Source organism: Cuculus canorus, chromosome 8 (genome assembly GCF_017976375.1).
Source record: "Cuculus canorus isolate bCucCan1 chromosome 8, bCucCan1.pri, whole genome shotgun sequence".
Taxonomy (NCBI): domain Eukaryota; kingdom Metazoa; phylum Chordata; class Aves; order Cuculiformes; family Cuculidae; genus Cuculus; species Cuculus canorus.
The window spans coordinates 15,622,852-15,643,805 of NC_071408.1; the positions used below are offsets into that span (position 1 = coordinate 15,622,852).

Below are 20,954 nucleotides of genomic sequence, written 5' to 3' on the forward strand. Positions count from 1 at the left end.
CAGTTTAGACAGAAGCAAGTGATAAAACCTGCTCATCACTGCTTGATACATTGTTTATCTTGGTAAGAGGAACAGAGAATTAAATCTTTCCAGAGGCTTTCAAAAAAACCTGTGTTTATGGGATCAGAGCTTAAAGTATCTGGCAAGAGAATACAAGTGTGTTGGTTTCTCTTATTTTAAAAAAAAAAAAAGGGGGGGGGGAAATAACTATGGCTCTGAGTGGATTTCTGAAATCCACTATGATGCTGCAAACCAATATAAAAACTGTTATCTTGTTAAAATAACATGTCAAGGTATCATTAATGAAGTTCATATTCTGTTGGCAAAAGTCTTGCTGACTTCTCTTAATATTTGATGCAAAGATCCAGTCACATCTGTTTGTTTGTAGGTGATGCTGAGAGTCCAGCTTCAGAGAGAGATGATTCAATTGTTTCCCCAAGTGAAGACAGCTGTAAAATTAACTTATTTCCTGCAAAACCTAACCGTCAGATTACCAAAGTTCCATTGCGGGTTCCAAGGACAAAACCAACTAGTCGCCCTGTGAGCTTACCTGTAGAACGAATACTTCCTCCGTGTGTTTTGAATGAAAGAAATTCACGAAATGCAGGAGCTGTAAGTCCAGAGAAGCTTGGCAGGAGCCCTACTATTGAAGAAGTTTCAGAGGCGAAGGCACTTCCTGCTGCTGATACCTGCTGCAGACTTCCTTGTTACGACACACAGATACTGCGAAAAACGTGGGACAAGCAGTATAAACAGTACGATATCACAGCAAGGACAGCTATGATCATGACTAATGTGCCCCAGGAGAACCGAGCAGTTGAGAGTGGAACTGCAGGTGCCTTATCTTCATCATGCAGCGCCGGTAACAGTTCAGCTAATGCCATTCTTCCAAGTAAGCCATATTCTGTTTCTGTCAAGTCAGGAAGGACAGCAACAGAAGGGAATGGTCCTGATGCCAATCCTCTGGCTGCCTTCAGGGCACCAAGAACATTGCAGCCACCCCCAGGGACATTTTATAAACCACCCACTAACAAATCAAAACAAAATGAAGAGGGTTCTTCTGCTAAAGCTTGTGCACCAACCAGTGCTAGCCCTGTGCTTCACCAGGATAATACTGTGAAACTGTCTCGGAGCTCTGCATTTCCATCAGGTGATCCTGAACAAAACATAAATGAACAAAAAACTAGCTCAGAGGATACTCATCCCACAGATCTGAAGCCTACTTACCAGAGACTGAGACCAAAAAGGATCCAAGAACTGGAACACAGGGAAGCTCATTTTGTATAGGGTGCAAATTCCTCTTGGACTGTATGCAGTTTGTTGCCAGTGGAGGCTTCCTGTTGTCCCTCTATCCTTTGCCTTCCCTTGAGAATGCCACTTTTGTGCCATATTGGAGTTATTTTTATATATGCAGCATTTTAAAAATGGGGGGAGGGGGAATTTTGAAGGAAAGAAGTCAAACTTTTTGTTATTCAGTAGCTTTTCATAAAGATTTCATGCATTCCCAGTCTAGAGACAGCTAATGGGTTCATTGAAGAAGACCCTGAGCTCCATTCCATCGTATGGAATGGAATGCTTATTCATAGAGAAACAACTACTGCACATAGCAATGAAAGGAGCCATTTTTCATCGTAGACTTTATAAATAAAATGGAAGGTTTAATATTCACTGTCTAAGCATAAACCAAAGCTTGTGCTTTGCTCTGTAAAAGCATTTGTTCGGTTTTCTAATCTGTGCAATTAAAGCTTTGCTCCTGAACAGACTCACGTACTGTCCAGCATGGCCCATAATTATGTATCATATGTGTATATTTTAGGCAGACATGGTTATCTGTTGCCAGTTTTCTATGTTGTCACTTTAATTTTTTTTTTGTACAGCAAGGATGCACTTACTGAGCTTTACTATTCAGAAGCAGCAATTGATCCACGTCTGGTTTCTTGTGTAGCTTAGTGAGGGAGGTCAATGTACACAGCCGGTTTCAATTGGATGCCCTTCTAAAGAGACTCAGTTGCACATCCCAGGCTGGATGAAAAGGCAGAGATTTCCTTGCTATAGATCAGTTTCACCATTTAACCTGGTGTAGCTGAAATGAAGAGCAGTTTCCAAGTTCAAGTGAAAGAGCTGAAAAAACCAAAAATCTGCTTTAGTAGGTGCATCTAATGGTTTTCACTTTGTATTAAATGGTTTTTATTTGTACACTGTGTTATATTTGCTTTAAAATATATTAACTTGTTAACATTTCAGTGACTCTATGGCTTCTATATCTGGATTTCTTCTAACTTATTAAAATACAGACATTTGGCCTATGCAATAGTATAGTACTCTGCATCTGTCTTCCGGTGATGGGGCCAGCACGCTCTTCTTAATCAGACTACAAATTAGCTTGACCCTTTCTCACATAATCTGTACGGTTATTTTAGCATGGTACTTTCTACTGAAGTAAGAACCAACAGGACAGGAGAAGCAGAGAATCACTTTTCTGTTTTTAAAACATAAAATGTACTGGGCTTTCCTACTCAATTCCCTTTGCTCTTCGTCCCAAAATATTCCAAATAGAATCCCACACTGCATTCAGTGGCTATAATCTGATTTTAGATTCCGGAACAAAACATTAAACTTGCAATGCTGAACTTCTGATTTCTTGTCACGTTTCTATGGAAGAATGGCTTGCTTTCTTGGCAAAACCTGTGCTACCTCTGGATGGTTCTGGCCATCCTAGGAGCCACTGCTTTGGGGACCTGCCTCATACTACGTAAAAGCTGAAGATGCCAGATGCTGCTGTCTGCCTCGACTGGTATTGTGAGTTGCATAATAAAATAAAGAGGGATAAAGGCTTCTTGACATAGATGAAGATTTGTTCCACTTTGAGAATAGAGGGGGGTGCTCCATACAACTGGTTTATAAGCAGAAATAGCATTAATGAAGCATTGCAGACATTGTAGCAGAACCTTGTAGCACAGCTGTGAAGGATGGTGCTGCTCAGTGTAGGTTAAGGCCCCAAGATGGCAAATTAATTTGTGAACTGCCATTAAAACTGTTATCTCACTCTATTTTTAAGTGTTTTAGCATTTACCTAACACTGAATATGCCAATAGCTTAAGAAATTGTAACAAAAAACCATTTGCCTAGTTGGATGAAGGGTTTCTGGTACCCTCCCAACGCCGAGCAGATGGCTGAGGTGGAGAGTTATGATAGTGTATCACAATCTGTGAGATACAGATGTTTCTTAACCAAGTGCTAATACTGGTTACTATGGGTTGTTACCACATTGCTTTCCATTTACCATCTGTTTCCATGTTTTGCTAGTGTGAAAGGTTTCTGCTGTTTTAAATGTGCCTCAGGTCTTAGTTCAGTGTTCAGGCAGGCACCTCCCGGCAGGCTGGGCTGGGAGCGGGGGAGCACAGCGCTCTTCTGGGTGCCAGTGTATGTGGGCGAGTAGGTGTCCCAGAAAACCACCTTAGTTTATGAATAAATCATCACTTGCAAATGATGAATTACACGTGTCCCTGCTTCATGGTATCTTGGGCTCCTTTTATGCAGTACAAGTGAAGGAACGAGTGCACTCCTGAAGTGAAAACCTTTGAAGCTTATTGAAGAGCTGTGACCCTGCTCCCCAACGTGGTGACAGTGTGGGAAGGACTGTGGTGCAGGGCTGGAGGGCTTTTTCCAAAACCTTCCTGCCAGACGGGGGACAAGGTAGCTTGGGGCAATGGCTTAAGGACACTTACTAATTTGTCGGTTTTTGTAAATGCTTGCACTTTGGTGCCGAGGCTGCAGTTTGTCTGGGCTGGTGCCCTGAGGCCTCCCTGTCCCTGGGAGGAGGTGCTTAAGGATATGGTTTAGTGGCAGATAGATATGGTTGGGATCTAAGAGGTCTTTTCCAACCTGATGATTCTGCGATTCTGTGAGTGCCGCTGTCCCTGCCCACCAGGCAGCATGGCGAGGAGTCTCTGTGGATGCAGATTTCCCCAGGACTTGCATTCAAAACTGCTTCACCCCAACAGAGGGGCAGTCACCCACTGCCTGTCCCGGGTGACCAGGCTCTGGGTCACAAGGGTGCCAGCACCCCATAGCTTGCCCGCTGGAGAGAAAACCTTTCTGTGCCAGATTTGCTTGGCAATTGCATTTTCTGAAGTCGTAATGCACTGCCTCATCCCTCTTAAAGCTTTGGCAGAGTATGACTTCCATAAGTCCGTGACCTAATTAGTCCTGACAGCTGCTTGTTTAGCAGGGCCCCTGCTGCTCCTAGAACTGCCTTGCTGGGACCATCTTTTCAAATACAGGGTTTGTTCAGATCTGAAGAAATACCTTCAGAAATATCAGCCTCCTAGTACAGATTTTATTGTGCCTGTGCTGGTCATGTTGGGTGGTTGGGGGGATTTTTATTCTGGAGACCTTAAACTCGCAGATTGAGCTGTTCTGTATCAAGCAGAGGATTAAAACAATCTCCTTACAACTGAGTGGTGTTATTCTGCAGGCGCTAACTCCATCCAAGATATGTGTTTCTTTGCAATCAAGCTGCACATTCCTTCAGAAACCTTTCTCTTTTCCATAGCATAGCAGTGCTCACACAGGAGGTAAGCTTTTGTGGTAAGTTTTGTGGTTTTTTATTGCTTTTATTTAAGACGTTCTTGTTCTGCTTGCAAATCCATGGGTTTCTTTAGCTCCTGCAGTGTAGCAGAGGCCTAACAGAGTTCATCTGAAAGCTGACACAAAATGCTCTGCAAAACCAGTTTGTGTGCGTATGCTGACATCGATAACTTAGTTCAGAGTCTGTACTTTTTAAATAACTTTTCTACATACTACTGTGATTCAGTGTGCAAACCTGATTCTTTTTGGGTGAGACTAAACTGGAACATGTGCTTCAGCAGCGCACCTGGTGTGCTGCAGCTCCTAACCCACGTTCAGTCCAAGGGGCCACATTGGAGCACATCTGAAGCAAATCCCAGATGCATAGTGTGCTGTGCCCTCAGTGCTCTTTTTTTCTCACTATAGATTGGCTCTCCCTGTGCCATCCTGCTTGTCAATGTAAGCATAGACTTAATATACTGGGAAAATGGGACAAACCTCTTTAACTTTCCGCTAGCAAATTGGGGGTCTATGTGTGAATGTGTGATGGTTACAAACAATGCTATTTTATATAAACATGTCAACATGAAAATATGTTTTACAGGAGGATGCTTTGCGGGCAAGCCTTTCTGAATAAAATGTTTTGCCTGCATGCCCATTTATCTTTTTAAAGAGGAGTTCTGTTTATAATTCTGAGACGCAGGGGATTCTTGAAATGTGTTTTCACTCACAGGTAGAATGGAAAAACATCCTCAATCCTCCAAAACCTTTGAGGAAGGTTTTAGGAAATCCTTGCTCCTCAGCTCTTCCGCTGCTGGGTGAAAGAAGAATGTCTATGTGAAATATACCGGGTTACGCCTGGAGTAGAAAAAGTGCCTTCTGGGTTAGCACTTGATGGGCTTTGTGCTCATTTAACCATAGACTTGGGGCAATTAGCCCACCGCTGGGTTTGTGCATAAACAGGATCTGTTTAAGATATCCCTTTTCCTTGTTTGACATGTGGAGGAGTCCGATTCTGCTTGTCTTTGATTCTTAGAAATACACCTTTCGATTGGAAGTTTCACTGGACCTTTTCTTATTCTCTTTAATTTCTTACCAGCACTCCCATTGAACCATTGTATCAGCAACCTTGTGGATAATACAGCTTCTGCCAGTTTCTCTACACTCATACCTCTGCAACTTGTTCTTTGCCGTCTATTCAAGTAGTGCAACTCGTTTTCTCACTTTCTATCTCCTTTCTTTGATTTTTTTACGAGCAGCCATATCTAAGAAATATTATTTCACCACAGCTTGCCACAATTTCCCATTCTTCTCCTTCAGGTCACCCCTTATCTATTTCATGGAGGAAAGCCTCTGAAACACATGAAGTGAAGTTTTAAAACTTCTTGGGTTTTCCCCAGCAGTTTAAGATAGCTGGGTGCAAAATCTGTCTTCATTCAGAAACTCCAGCCTGTGTATGTTGTTTCCTCTATGCTCACACATAGATGTATTTGTTTATCTGTGTAAGATACATCCATGCACACACACTCTTACAGTTTACCTGGGCAAAATTGTGTTAGAATTAATTGTCGTAATTAATTTTATAGTAAGGCTGTATTGAGGAACGTTCCCTTCTGCATGTGTAAGAAAGAACATCTCACCAGCTAAGGATCTGTCTGGATGCTGGAAAGAAGTATTCCTGAAAATTAGAGGTGTTCACCCATGAGCACACCCAGAATACAGGAACAGACATATTTTTAAAACTATTTTTCTAAGGTAATTTAAAAATTCTAATAATTTTAGAGAAATATTTGTGTTCCTGGACACTTTACTAGGGATGTATTTGTTTTACTGAACAAACAGCATTTAACCATATGGGATTTTGTAGTCAAAAGTTAGGAATGAGCCTAGAAATATGAAAACTAATAAGATGCTGGTATGTGAAATATCTATTAGAACATACATACTGCATTGTATGTAGGCATTCATGAATGTGCAGCACAGGGAACTTCCATGTTATCACCTATCTCTTGTAGGCGTAGTGCAAGAACTATCACCAAACTTCATTTTCATTTCAAATTCATTATGTTCTGGTAAATAAATGGAATGCCTCTTTTTTTGCTGCTGCTGGCACCAGACTACAAATCACTTGGAAATCTGTAAGTGATAGTGGCAACGGTGGGTAGAGCTACCAGAGAAATTGTGCCTTGCGCTCCACAAGCTGAACTGCGTTTTCCTCTCCCATGTGAACTAATAGGCCTCACATAAGCTTCCTATGTTTACTGTCAAAGAGCCCACTCTTTACAAAGCAAAAATGGGTCACAGGCACAGCTGATGTAGCTGAACATAGAACACAAATATACCTTCCCATCATCCAATTGTGATGTAAAAAAATCTAATTAGGAGAGATTAGTTTAATCTGTTAGAGCTGGCTCTGTGTACATGTGGGGAGCAAAAAAGGATCTATTTTCTTAAAATAACTTCACTTAGAATCTCAGAGTTAAAATATTTGTTGGCTGAATAAAAGTATTAAATACTCTGATTACCTCAGACATAGACATAGTGCTTGCAGGCAGTCCACAGACGAATGGCAGCAGCAAAGCTAGTTTCTCTGCTCTGCACGGTCACTAATTACGGTGGATTTCCCTCTGTGGCTTTATAAAGCCGTTTGTTTCTCCATCAAGATTGCAGCAAGGTGAGCCTGAATGTATCTTCAACAGAAATCAGTTCTAAGTCACTTGTAAAAGAGGAGGTTCGTATGTAATCCTTTGTGAAGGAAGCTGGGTTAAAGTCAGTGGCTTAGGTAGCAAACCTGTGCAGAGGCCTGAAGGTCCTGAGATGGCGCTGGGAAGGAAGCAGTTGCTATCAGAGCTGCAGCACGGTCTGGTGGAAACCTATCAATTGTTAAATTCAGTGAGAGGAAGTTGAGTGAGAATTCTCAAAGGTCTCCCCAAAGCCCTGTGGAGGCAAACACTGTCCCCTCCTTTTTTATTTTTTTTAAATAATGAAGGCTGGATTGGTGCCCAACTTCTATTGGAAGAGTAGTCACAGGGAGGCAGGGCGGGAAGCTGTGATAGTGCTTACCCAGAGCTATAGCCTGATGTGGGTGCTGGTGGGAGGCTTTGTTGCCTCTTTCAACCCTTAAAGATTAAAATCTCTAAAGAATACAAGGTTCACTCAATGCTTTTTATGCTTCTGGGTCTCGAGGGAAATATATGTTAGAGATATAAAATGGACCATTTAACACTAATATGTAACTAGATTTGGTAAATATTAGTTGAAGCATGATGGAGCTTGCTGGAAAGCCCTCTGCATCTCTGATGGTCTGAGTCTGAATGCACATGAGGTCATATTGTATTTAGCCTAATGTATTTTTATTTGGGCTTGCAGCTTGCTGTATTTTAGAAGTTGTAGAAAATACAGAAATGAAGATGAAATTAGAAGAATGATATTTTTTTTCCTCTCCTGTAGTGATGTGAAATAGTTACTGCTGTCTCACTGCCTCTGTTCTCAGAGAGTGATGGTCCAGCAAGATATGTACTGGACTACTTATTTTTCTGCATGCACAGATGTTCCAAGAAGAAATTTCTCAGGCTTTTCATAAGAGAAGTATAGCAACAGCAAGGGCATTCATTTTGTTAGAATCATTTGTGAAAATGAGTGGAGTGAAAAAAAATCATTGTCTTTAGTTGCAGCAGTTCTGATTTGTCTAGGAAGCCTAGAGTAAACTCCTGGTCCCTAAAACATTGTCTGCAACAGAATAAACCACTCGTGCCACCTTCATGAAACAGGTAGAGCTAAGAGAAAGTATTGAAAGTCCCATGAACTTAGTTCTGAAGTAGTGGGAAAGAGTTCTGCCTTCTCTAATGCCATATCAGGACACATACAGTTGAAAGATTCTGCTAATAACATTACTGGGGCTGATGCTTGTTTGTCACAGTAATATTAAAGAATTTGAGGATTAATGATAATGTTGCACTGTTCTTAACCTAAAGTAAAGAGGAAGGCTGTGATATGGCAGTACCACTCGAGCTCAGGCTCCTCAGAATAAGCAGGAGCATACTCCAGGTAATGATTAAATTCCGAAGACAATGGTTTTAAGAAATACTCAGTTGAGAAAAATTCTTGATAGCTTTTGATAATAAGATACAATTTACATAGTACAAGTGCAGTAAGAGACACCTTCACCAACTACTGTTGACAATCTGGAGGCAAGGAATGTTCTACTGACCCTCCAGGATGAAGTCAGAGAAGAGCTATTGTTTGTTGTTGGCAGCCAGTCAAAATATGAAACTTTATTCTACAAGATACTAATTTGTTTATCTCATTTCTAGGCCTCAAGGTTGCCTCCCGTAAAGTAAAATATAGAAGTAACTGATTCACTGCATGACTGCCTTCAGCCTCCTGTACTATCAGCTGAGAAATAGATGGTTAACTAAATTCCTAACCCAGACACATTTATGTGGTTCCAACTGTAACACTAAAATATGTGCTGTCTAGCAAGAAGGTCTAGGTGATAAAAGTTGTCACTGTATTTCCCTGCTGAAGGGAAAAAGCCTTCAAAAACAACCAGAAAGAGAGTGAAGAAGAGGCCTTCTTAAACAATTACTTCATTGTTAAAAATATTTTTAACCCTAGTTTATTTTTCTTATGATGTTGTCCTGGAGATTGTAAGTTAAGACTGAATTTTGAGAAATCAGATTTTTTAAATGTAAAAATTAATTTATTTCCACAGATTTAATATCAGTATTTAGATTTATTATACTGTGTACTAAAACTAGAGGTAATGACTGATGTAGCCAATTAATTTATTTCACTTTCTTATATTCCGTCAATGTTACGTATCTGTAACATATCATTCAGTTTCTTTCTGAAAGTCTGCAGCAAACCTTTCTTCTATGTTATAGTATGAACTGCTGGGGGAGAAAGAGACAAAAGTAAAAAAACTGTGTTATTTTTTTTTATTTTCTTGAGTTGAAGCTCTCTAAGAGCCTTCCCACACTTCAACAGTGCGCTGGTGATGGAACCATGTTATTTTTGTTGTCCCTTGCACTCAACACCCTGAAAAGGAAATAGGTTTCACAAGCTTTCGTATGCCATGGGTATGTCGTATCCCTTGAGCATGTTGTCTTCAGGCAGCAAGCACATGCAATTCTAAATAGTAGCAGCCATAATTTAACTGCTTATGAAAAAAACAATCAAATCTTTCATAAAGTGTGTGAGGCTTATTCTGGTTTTAGTTGGAAGGGTTGATATCTCTAAAAAATATTGATTTTGTGGAAACAGAGTATCTTCTAGTGCTTGTGCTGCTTTTAATTGCAAGTGAACCCTGATTTTGTGCTGAAATATCTTTCTCCAATCTCTCCCATGTGTGGTATGTCAGAAGAGATCTGTACAATCTTTACAATCCCTTTACAGCAGGGTCAGTTAGGGCTGCCTTTAAAGAATGAGTATAGATCTCCACCGTGACTAATCACTCCAGAAGTTCATGTACCTCCTGCACCCAAATGAGGTTCTCAACACTGTATATTTGGGTGCTATTTTTATCATGGTTTGCTCTACTTAAATTAGTAGAGATTGAACTTTAAGAAAGATATTTCAGGATTGATTGAAAATTAATTATTCTTTATTCTGTGCTGCCAGAGAATAGGAGGCTTATCTGTCCAGCACCTTCTGATTGCATTATTTTCTTTCTTTCCTACACTTTGTCTCATGTTCACTTGGCTAATTCAGATTTCTAAGCATTTGAAGGTTAATATACTTTAACGCTCACACCTGTGAAGCTGTTCCATTTGCAAAAGCAAGGGGTTTGCCTTTTAGGGTAAACCTAGGGAAGGTTTCATAAACAAAGCAGTCTGGGAAAATACTAGTGCGTTCTTGTTCATCCTAGAATTAGAGGTGATTCTCAAGTGCGTTTTTTTATATGTTGAAGCACTTCAGGAGTCTGTTACAGACCACCCAGCCAAGAAGAAGCAACTGATGAGCTCTTCTATAAACAGCTGAGGATAGTCTCTAAATCTCTGCCTCTTGTCCTTGTGGGTGACTTTAATTTTCTGGATGTCTGCTGGGAGTACAATACAGCAGAAAGGAAACAGTCTAGGAGGTTTCTGGAGTGCATGGAAGACAACTTCTTCACACAACTGGTTAGTGAACCAACAAGGGTTCACTCCAACAAGGGAGGGTGCCTTCCTAGACCTGCTGTTTGCGAATAGAGAAGGTCTTGTTGGGGATTTGACGGTTGGGGGACGCCTGGGATTAAGCGATCATGAGATGATAGGGTTTTCAGTTCTAGGTGGGATAAAGAAGGGGGTTAGCAAAACAGTCACATTAAACTTCCAGAGGGCAGACTTTGGCCTGTTCAGAAGGTTGGTTAGCAAAGTCCCGTGGGAAACAGTCCTTCAGGGCAAGGGAGCCCACGAGGGTTGGGCGCTCTTGAAAAATGAAATCCTAGCAGCTCAAGAGCAGGTCATCCCTGTGTTCCGGAAAAGGAGCCGGGGGGGGGAAAAGCCAGCTTGGTGGAGCAGGGAGATCTCAAGATGTGTCAATAATAATAAGAAGCTCTATGTGCTTTGAAGGAAAGGACAGGCATCTTGGGTGGACTACAGGGACGAAGTGAGATCATGCAGGGAAAAAATCAGGAGGGCCAAGGCCCAACTAGAAATCAAATTGGCTAAGTCTGTGAAAGACAACAAAAAGTCTTTCTACAAATACATTAACAGGAAAAGGAGGACGAGGGAGAATATCCAGTCTCTATTGGATGCAGAAGGAACAACAGTGACAGGGGATAAGGACAAGGCTGAGGTACTTAATGCCTTCTTCGCCTCAGTCTTTAATAGCAAAGAAAGTTGTTCCTTCTGTTTACAAACCCAAGAGTTAGAGGGGCAGATTGAGGCTCCCGTGATCCAAGAGGAGGCGGTTAGAGACTTGCTTGCCCAGCTAGACGCCCACAAGTCTATGGGACCGGATGGGATCCACCCAAGAGTATTGAAGGAGCTGGCAGATGTCCTTTCCAAACCCCTGTCCATCATCATCCAGCGGTCCTGGCTGACTGGGGAAGTTCCACTAGACTGGAGGCTGGCTGATGTTGTGCCCATCTACAAGAAGGGTTGCAGAGAGGATCCGGGGAACTACAGGCCTGTCAGTCTGACCTCAGTGCCGGGGAAAGTCATGGAACAGGTAATCTTGAGTGCTATCATGAAGAACATGCAAGAGAACCGGGTGATCAGGCCCAGTCAACATGGCTTTACCAAGGGCAGATCTTGCCAAACTAACCTGATCACCTTCTATGACAAAATCACTCAACTACTGGATGGGGGAAAGGCTGTGGATGTAGTCTTCTTGGACTTCAGTAAAGCCTTTGACACAGTTTCTCACAGCATTCTGCTTCAGAAACTGTCAGCCTCTGGCCTGGACAGGCGTACACTCTCCTGGGTTGAAAACTGGTTGGATGGCCCAGAGAGTGGTGGTCAATGGAGTTAACTCCAGCTGGAGGCCATTCAGAAGTGGAGTTCCTCAGGGCTCAGTACTGGGTCCAGCTCTGTTCAATGTCTTTATCAATGACCTGGATGAAGGCATTGAGTGCACCCTCAGCAAGTTTGCAGATGACACTAAGCTGGGAGGAAGTGTGGATCTGCTGGAGGGTAGGGAGGCTCTGCAAAGGATTCTGAACAGGCTGGACCGCTGGGCCGAGACCAATGGCGTGAGGTTTAACAAGGCCAAATGCCGGGTCCTGCACTTGGGGCACAACAACCCTATGCAGCGCTACAGACTGGGGGAAGAATGGCTGGAGAGCTGCACGGAAGAAAAGGACCTGGGAGTGCTGGTTGACAGCTGACTGAACATGAGCCAGCACTGTGCCCAGGTGGCCAAGAAGGCCAACGGCATCTTGGCTTGTGTCAGAAATGGGGTCACCAGCAGGTCCAGGGAGGTTATTCTCCCTCTGTACTCGGCACTGATGAGACCGCACCTCGAATACTGTGTTCAGTTCTGGACCCCTCACCACAAGAAGGATGTTGAGGCTCTGGAGCGTGTCCAGAGAAGAGCAACAAAGCTGGTGAGGGGGCTGGAGAACAAGTCTTACGAGGAGCAGCTGAGAGAGCTGGGGTTGTTTAGCCTGGAGAAGAGGAGGCTGAGGGGAGACCTTATTACTCTCTACAACTACCTAAAAGGAGGTTGTGGAGAGGAGGGAGCTGGCCTCTTCTCCCAAGTGACAGGGGACAGGACAAGAGGGAATGGCCTGAAGCTCCGCCAGGGGAGGTTCAGGTTGGATATCAGAAAAAAATTCTTCACAGAAAGAGTCATTGGCTACTGGAACAGGCTGCCCAGGGAGGTGGTCGAGTCGCCTTCCCTGGAGGTGTTTAAGGAAAGGGTGGATGAAGTGCTGAGGGACATGGTTTAGGGAGTGTTAGGAATGGTTGGACTCGATGATCCAGTGAGTCCTTTCCAACCTGGTGATTCTGTGAGTCTGTGATTTATTATTGCTATAACTTAAATAGTTTGGTTTAGGCCAAAAGGAAAAGTACTTTTAAGTTCTGACTCATTTAGCAGAATCTTAGCCTTGGTAATCAGTGTAGTAGTCGCTTTGTTAAAGACCAATTCATTTGCCAGGTCATGTGTATTAATTAGTTTCTGTCAGAGTTACTCCCCTTATAAGGAATATCTCTTCCCATCTCTGTCAACAAAAATATCTAACAAGGCTAGATGTAAAAACACTTAAAGGTTAAACAGCAAGCACAATCTGGATCACCTTACTGCCCTTCTTTTCCCCAAGATTACTGGTTCTGGCTTCTTCACTACTTATATTTTTAGTGTCAGAAAAATAGTTAGGTTTTCCAGAGCAAATGCTAGCAGCAATTTTACCTGGCAATCCTGGTGCAGGGATGCTGTACGTAGTGAGAGGTTTAGGGACATGAGCTCAAGCTCTGTGTAATGCTAGGAAATCTCTCGTAGAGAGAGAAACTCTCCATGAGGAAGAAGAGAGGCCAGACTATTGGCAGACTACAGATTTTATGGCCTTGACACAAAGGCTTGAATTTCCTTGCACAGCTGTTTCCAAAAGATTGAGGTGTCCATCTAGGGTTTAGACGAAAGGGAGAGGAGCTGGAACAAAAGTGGCTCTTCCTCATTCGTTCAGCTGCAGGATTCATTCTTCATAACAGGATCAGGTTGGAGAGCCCTGAGTTGTCCATGAGTGTCAGAAAGCCACCTGACTGCCCACAGTTGGCAACTCTGTGAAGGGAGCCTCGCTGGAAATCCTTGAAGAGCAGCAGGCACACTGTACAAATGGCAGCTGCAAGTTGGTGACTGCTAGGTGCTGTCTGCAACCAAATATAGAACAACTTTCAGTGTGAGAATGTTCCTACAAGCATCAGCCTGTTTATGTGCAGAACTTGCTGCCACTAGAGAAACTGCAAAGGTATTGCTTTTACTTGATGGTGCTCAGCCAGTTTTATTCCTAGATTCTAAACCCTTCCAACAGCTGATAGCCCAGAAATGCCCTGGATTGGGTAAATGTCTGAATAAGAACCATTACAGATTTGCTTCTTTCCAATTACTTAGTGAAGGAGAAAACATTTTGAATGTTAGTGTTTGAATTCAGCCTTCTCTGTCTCCTGAGTACACTCAGCAATCAAATGATCAATTGAGATTGATTTCCTTGTGTCAGTTCTGTGAAAAATAAATGTCTGTGTTCAAATATATGAGCTTGCAAAAAAGGCCTCTCTTCCTCTATGGTTGGCTGCCTTTTTGCACACATATGGTGTGGCAAACTCTGGAAGGACTAGCATTTAGCCAGTTTGATACAGAATTTCTTATTCTTCTGCAATCATTTCTTTGGTCTCAATGTCAAGACTTCATTAATGTTCCTTCCGGTAACAGGTTGAAAGAGGCTTCAAAACCCACTGGTGTGAAGCTAGATCTCCCAAAACAAAACTGATCCTCTTCTGCATGCCATGATGTGTGTTTAGAATCCCAGTATTGAGTATACTATTAAGACCATTTTCTCAACTTATGGTTTTGGGCAAAGTCACTGTGGGTTAGCTTTGTTAACATGTTATCCACTCAAAGACTGAGACTTGCACCCCAAAAAAGCATCTCTTCCAACCATCAAGTGTTAATCTATTTTCTCTTAACAGCAACAGTAACTTTTTATAGCTACTCTCACTTCCTGTGGTGCTTTGTAGCTTAAGTAATTAGAATTGAAGGAGTGATAGGGAAAGTTGCTTGAAACTTTTGCCCTGCAAAATACTGAAAATATTTCAGGTTTTACCTGGGTGTTCTTTCAGCAGAATATTTGTTTCATTATTTGATTCATGATAAGCAGCACAGCCGATTCTAGCTAAGTTTGGCCTTAAATATCTTTCTCTAATCTCTTCCATGTGTGCTATGTCAGAAGAGATCTGCACATTCTTTAGGACCCCTTTCCAGCAGGGTCACTCAGGGCTGGTGCCAGCCCTTCCTCAGGGCTGGCCAACTCCTCCCTGGTTGAGGTCTAAATTTCTTTTTGCTTCATGAAATACAGGCCTGAGATGGTTTTCTAAAGCAGTTAAATAATTATTACTGATTTTTATCTCTTGCTTTCATCTAATGCTTTGTTGACACATTAGTCCAAAATATTCCAATCTTTTTTTTTACAAGCCTTGTATCTAAAAATCATGCAAAATCCCTTCCACTTGATGAATTTTTCAGAAACAAAATTCTAGAATAGTAGCAAGAGAGACTCAACAAATCCTCTAATCCATAAGCAGTTTTACCTGTGTAAATCTTCATAGGAGTTTGAGTAATCTCCAGCAATGGAACTTTCCCATGCAATCAATTCTACTACTTCATCATTCTTCTCATTAAAAAGTGCTTTCCAATATCTAACTTCCATTTCTTTTTCTCACTCTCACAGTTACTAACCATTTGTGATGAAACTACTCTTCAATCATCTAAATTGCATGAGGCAGCTATAAAGTAGGAAGCTGATACAGGCTGCAATCCAAATTATTTATTTTTTAACAGATCCCTGTATCTGATATTTAGACTTATATGTCAAATTCTCTTTTGCCTTTTGAAGGTAAAAAGTTACCGTGACTAAAAGGAGTCATGAACCTAGAAAACAGAGCATACAATGGCTTAAATTCTGTTGTAAGCTTACTGAAATGTAGTGGGAGTTCCTGAATTTAAACCCATAAAAATACGAGATTCTGTATTTTTTAATAAAATGACAACAAAATAGATTTGTCTTTTAAAAAATCCATTCAGGGCTGTGTTAACCAATATACATTTATAGTGTCTGAATGGAAAACCTAATGCTGTCTTTATCATAATAACCAAATAGATTTAGATAAACTAATGTCCAGTTGTAAATCCATCTTTTCTTGGAAAAAAATAGTTTGAAAGTACAGATTTAATCTGATAAATGATGCAACAATTAATTGTTTTCAGTAGTTGCAAATGCAAGTTAATAACTGGATTCAATGTTAATGATTTTTTTTTTTTTTGTTATTCAAAAGAGATGCTTTTCCGCTCTATTGCTTTTTGGCTCTGAGAAATGTGTCACAGGAAACAGCCTCCAAACATAGGATAACCACAATTTTTCATGTATGATAGTGTATCGTGTGCAAAATTAAATGGTGCAGACAATGAAAGGAACTGATCTCTATGATAACATAATCTTAAAATAAGGGCAGAAAGCTGTTATTTTGCTCTGAGGTCTGTTTGAGCTGTCAGCTGAGAAATGGCAATGCATATCCTTTGCCACAGGTTAACCAGAAGTGTCGATACAGAAGAATGAGCTTCTTCAGGCAAGTCAGACTTCTACTCTGGAAGAACTGGATCCTCCGGAAAAGACAAAAGGTAAAGTATTATTCTTTGGATTTCAGCTTTGGACTATGCACTCCACTGGATGATGTGACTGGTACATTTTTCAGCATGCAGAAATCACAAATTCCTTGAAAAATCAAATATGATCTTTGTATGGACCTGCTATCTGAGATCTTGTCTTGTGCAGTTTGCTGCTCCTTACAGACTAAACATAGAGTACGTGCCCTGGGATTTTCTTTGACAAAAAGATTGTGTACCAAGAGAAGAGTCATGAGTAGGAATTTTATTTTTTTTAATTTTCCGATATAAAGCTCTGCTGTTAGAAAATATTGTGGGCATCATTTGCTCCTCACACGCAGCTGCTCTTAGATGTGAATCCAGCAAGAGCCCCAAAGTTCACAGAGGTTTTACCTTTTATAATACAGCTGAATGACAGAAGTAAAGTGAAAATTGGGCAAGTATTTCAAATTCTTTCAAATCCTCTTGACCTTATGATACTTTGTCTTAGTGCAAATCTATTTATTACTTTCCACCTTATTTCACAACTGCTCATATCTTTTTTAATTTTTTTTTTTTGATTGAATTTTCTTGAAGTCAAATAAAACCTCAGACTAGGGTCTTGGTCATCTGATGTACTGCAACTATTTCTGCCCAGCAAATGAAGTCCATCTGTCTGATTTGCAGACAAAGAAAGTCCATTTGATGTCCTATCGAGACAGACAGCTTGCTTCAAACTAAAAATTATTTAAAAGCACCTTAGGGCATCTGCAAGGCTCTAACAGTCATGCAAATAATTTTGCCATCGTAAAGGAGATCAGTAGGGTCAAGCTGAACCATGAGATGACTTGAAGTTCTTACCTATGCTGACCTGACTTTAGTCATTAGGAATGAATGGCTGAAATTTCCAGGACCAAAGGATTGTCTGATTTTTTTTCACAGAAAAATTGAATGTCCTTTCTTTCATAGCTTCCCAGCAGACTTTCTCCTACAATCTACATTGCAATCAAGAGCATGCGATGCATATAATGTTGCTGGCTTATGATTTAATACACTATTATAGTCACCAAACCACAGCTGAGCTCAATTACATCATATATAAGGGCCCTTTTTTGAAGCCAGACTTCAGTTACTTGTTGTCAAGGAGCTGCTGTAGTTTGGGTGAGAAAGAAAAAAACAAACAGAATTCCGCAACTTCTTGATCTTCAAGTGTGTATACGAACAGATAAGGAAGCTCCTGTTCAGTTATTGGCAAATGGATCTTGATGTAATTCCTCATTATTTTCAGTATGTGAAATACTGCCTTATTTGGGCAAATCTGCTCAGATATGTGACCCGAAGTGCCTGCTTGGGTTTTGGGAATTCTCTTCTTTCTTGTGTATTTTTTTCATATAGTATTTTCAGAAAAGCTAACTTCATGTTTCCTGGTATTGCCAAAGATTCCCTGCTGTGAAGATCATTCCTAGCTTGTAAGCAGAGTGATAAATCCACAACAGAGAAATAATTTCTCCACTCTGAAAAGTAAAACAGTTTACAACAGAGTCAGTAAAAACAATTCAATTTTCTAAGTATACAAACTTACCTGCTTATTTGTCCACACAGAGAAATGAGGAACCCAAACAAAAATCTGTAATGTCAGAAGTAGTTGTAAAATGTGTTCGGGGAAAACTGCCCTGTTAAATGGAAGCATGTCCAATTTTCTACTCAAGTCCATCATTCAGTGTGATCTAATTCACAAGAGGAAAGACTTCACTACAGAGTTAACAGTTGATCCACAGTCAAATTAAGCTTGTCAAATTTATATGATTATACAACAGGACTTGGTCTATTACAGCTCCATCTGGAAATTACATTTCTCCATACAAGTTACTAGGATTTCTGGATGTTTGTCTTGTGGTTCTGGAGGCCTATGGACTGCTCTCTGATCCTTCTAGTGAGTTCTGAGACACCTGTGTTTTCTCAGGAAAAGGATCACAGGACAGAATCAGAGGGCTGACAGTACTTGTTCTGTCCTTATCACACCACATGTTGTGTACCAGCTTGAAAGAAACCTTCCCTTACAGTTTAGCCTTCAATCCCTTCCAAAGTAGTTTGCTCGATCAGAAGGGAATTACTGAATTCAAGCCTGAGGATTTTGTGTTTCCTGGGAATGAAGTAAGAATCAACATCTGAGCAATAACCCAGACTGACTCTACAGCAAAGACAACAACCAAGGAGTCTCCCCAGTTCTTGCCTTTCTGAGTTTATGGGTGTGCAGTGCTTGTCCCAAATGTCTTATCAAACAGATGGCAATGAGTGCTAATCAGACCCTGCAGGCCCTGGTGAGAAGGTTCTGTAACACTCTGTTCTGAGCTGTGCACAACATCTGTCAAGGAGAAGAGCAGTGGTAGGTTTCTTTCTCTTAACAGTTGTGTCATCTGCCTTCTGCTGATAGTAAGATTTTTGTCTGGTTTTAAAAATATCAGGTGTGCCTAACTGCCTTAGTGGAGGGTATTTTGGGGTTGTTATTCTATTTTTAAAAAGAAAACCATAAGGGAAAAATTGTGAAGCAGTAAATGGTTGACTGATTAAAAACTTTACACCCTTTTGCTTTGAATATAAACTGTGCATAAATCAAGCTATTAGATAAAGTTATAGTGGGGGGGGGGGGGAGGGGGAGGCAGCTCCAAAAACCTATTCTTAATTATGCTGTGGAATATCTTTTGCCCTGCAAGGCTCAGTCCGGGAAAAAAAAAAAAAATAACTCCAATCACACATGGCCCATCTTGTTCCTGGCTTTACTGCTGTATGCATTATTGTTACGTGTTTGCTGCCTGGTCAGGGAGGCAGGAGCAAAGGAAAGGAGGCAGGGACGGCTTTCCTGTGCGTGTGCAAAAACTCTGGTTCTGGAGAGAGTTTGTCCTGGCTCCCACAGGGAGAAGGAAAAAAGAGCCACGTGGCTGGACACAAAAATCCCATAGCTGGTCCTCAGAGCCCAAATCCCACAGGATCAAAGGGTTGTCATTTCAAAGCTCTGCCAAAACACACAGAGGCAGTAAAACAAACTGAAATGCAGGAGTGGAGGAAACAGACTGAAAACCAGGAAGGATGTTGCTCTGTGGTAAAGCAGTGCCCTTGATTTTCTGTCGTGTCTGGGGGGTGGTCGCTGTACTAAGCTTTTTGAAATGTCTGGGCAATAAAGTGGCCTTTGATAGGGTCTTCTATGTTATTGAATAAGGTGTTTGATCTTAATAAATACACTTATACTTGTATAAGAAAATTAATATTGAAATGGATTATGACAAAAAGTAGCAAAATTTAAGATCAAAGAATATAATCTTATGCTAAAGTATTTTAAGTTTGGGTAAGCACAGTGCACTGACAGCCTAGTAAAGAGCCCAGTATTGCGTAAACATGGATAAAACCACCCCTACATTTTTTATTTCTTGCATCTAATCCTTTTTTCCTGTTATAGTAATCCACTTTGTTTAAAAACTGTTTAGACTTACAGCTAGTCTGTCTGGCAGTTTAGTCCTACCTGCCGTCTCTTTTTACCTCAGTCAGGATGCTTAAATATTTATTTAGGAAAAGGTGGAGAAATGACTGAGTTAGTGGTGATGCTTCATGGGTCTCTCATGAAATCCTTGCTATTTTTGTGTCCTTTCCCAGCAGTGAAATGGGCAAGGGATAACCGTGGGCACACAATGCACTGGGTATTGCTTCTGCATGAAGGGGCCTCAGCCATTTAGTCACTTAGTTACTCTTTACCTAGTTCATCTATAACATTTATGTTTAATTGGGGGTTTTTCTTTTTTTTCCAGCTTCGTTTTCTGGTGGAACTTGTATGGCCTTTGTCATTATTTCTTGCCCTTGTTTGGCTGAGGAAAGCTAATCCGCTGTATCGCCAGCATGAATGTAAGAACATTTAAGATGTTTTAGTGCTCTGATTTGTGCTAGATAATTGCTACAAGTTCTCAGATGGAGATTCTGGGACCTGTTTGCTGAGTATTATTCTACAATGGCAAGCTAACAGACTTTACTTCAGGTAGTTTCGTTATATACAGCCATGTATTGTAAGAATTACCACTGTGGAGAATAAAAATAAAGCTCTAGCTTTCCTGTGGGATGATTTGTTGTTGGGCTTACAAGAGGTCTCGAGATTCTATCAAGCTGTAGGTTTCTCTAACTCTGTTAGTGAGAAAGTACTGTTTTGCTATATTTTTTTTTAACGTTAGCTCAGAATTCATTTCAGTTAAAAATAACTGCTTATATTGGTGACTTTTTTTTCTGAGTAAAAGAGAAGCTTGTATGATTTCCATCACATTCCTTCAGTAGTGAGGCAACTCATCATACTATTTAGATTTACACAGGCTGCCTTAGAAAAGACACCTAGTTACTTATATTTTGTGTTTCCATACTCCAGGTCACTTCCCAAACAAAGCAATGCCATCTGCAGGAACGCTGCCATGGTTACATGGCATCTTCTGTAACATGAACAACCCCTGTTTCCGCAGCCCAACCCGTGGAGAGGGCCCAGGTGTTGTGTCCAACTACAACAATTCCATGTAAGCAGAGCTTTATGTGTGAGTCTGGGTTGCAGTAATACAGACCTGCTAGGTGGCAGC

At 41.1% G+C, this 20,954-nt stretch overlaps 2 protein-coding genes across 10 annotated transcripts in view; both read left to right on the forward strand.

Annotated features, from left to right (window-relative positions):
• Positions 1–3,311, forward strand: part of ARHGAP29 (Rho GTPase activating protein 29) — a 52,838-nt gene extending 49,527 nt beyond the window's left edge. Inside the window, 1 exon segment of the mRNA XM_054073001.1 lies at positions 389–3,311. Within this exon segment, the coding sequence (XP_053928976.1) occupies positions 389–1,287 (899 nt within the window). The 3' untranslated portion in view covers positions 1,288–3,311.
• A 1,022-nt stretch (positions 3,312–4,333) lies between these two features.
• The window catches only part of ABCA4 (ATP binding cassette subfamily A member 4), an 86,895-nt gene continuing 70,274 nt past the window's right edge, over positions 4,334–20,954 (forward strand). For 2 of the 9 annotated variants that reach the window (XM_054072637.1, XM_054072641.1), the window contains exons 1-4: positions 4,349–4,577; positions 16,294–16,386; positions 20,151–20,244; positions 20,753–20,894. In XM_054072637.1, the coding sequence (XP_053928612.1) occupies positions 16,321–16,386; positions 20,151–20,244; positions 20,753–20,894 (302 nt within the window). In that variant the 5' untranslated portion in view covers positions 4,349–4,577; positions 16,294–16,320. Of the gene's footprint in view, positions 4,591–16,151; positions 16,387–20,150; positions 20,245–20,752; positions 20,895–20,954 lie in introns of those variants that run through there. The other 7 variants (XM_054072645.1, XM_054072644.1, XM_054072643.1 and 4 more) reach the window with 7 other exon arrangements.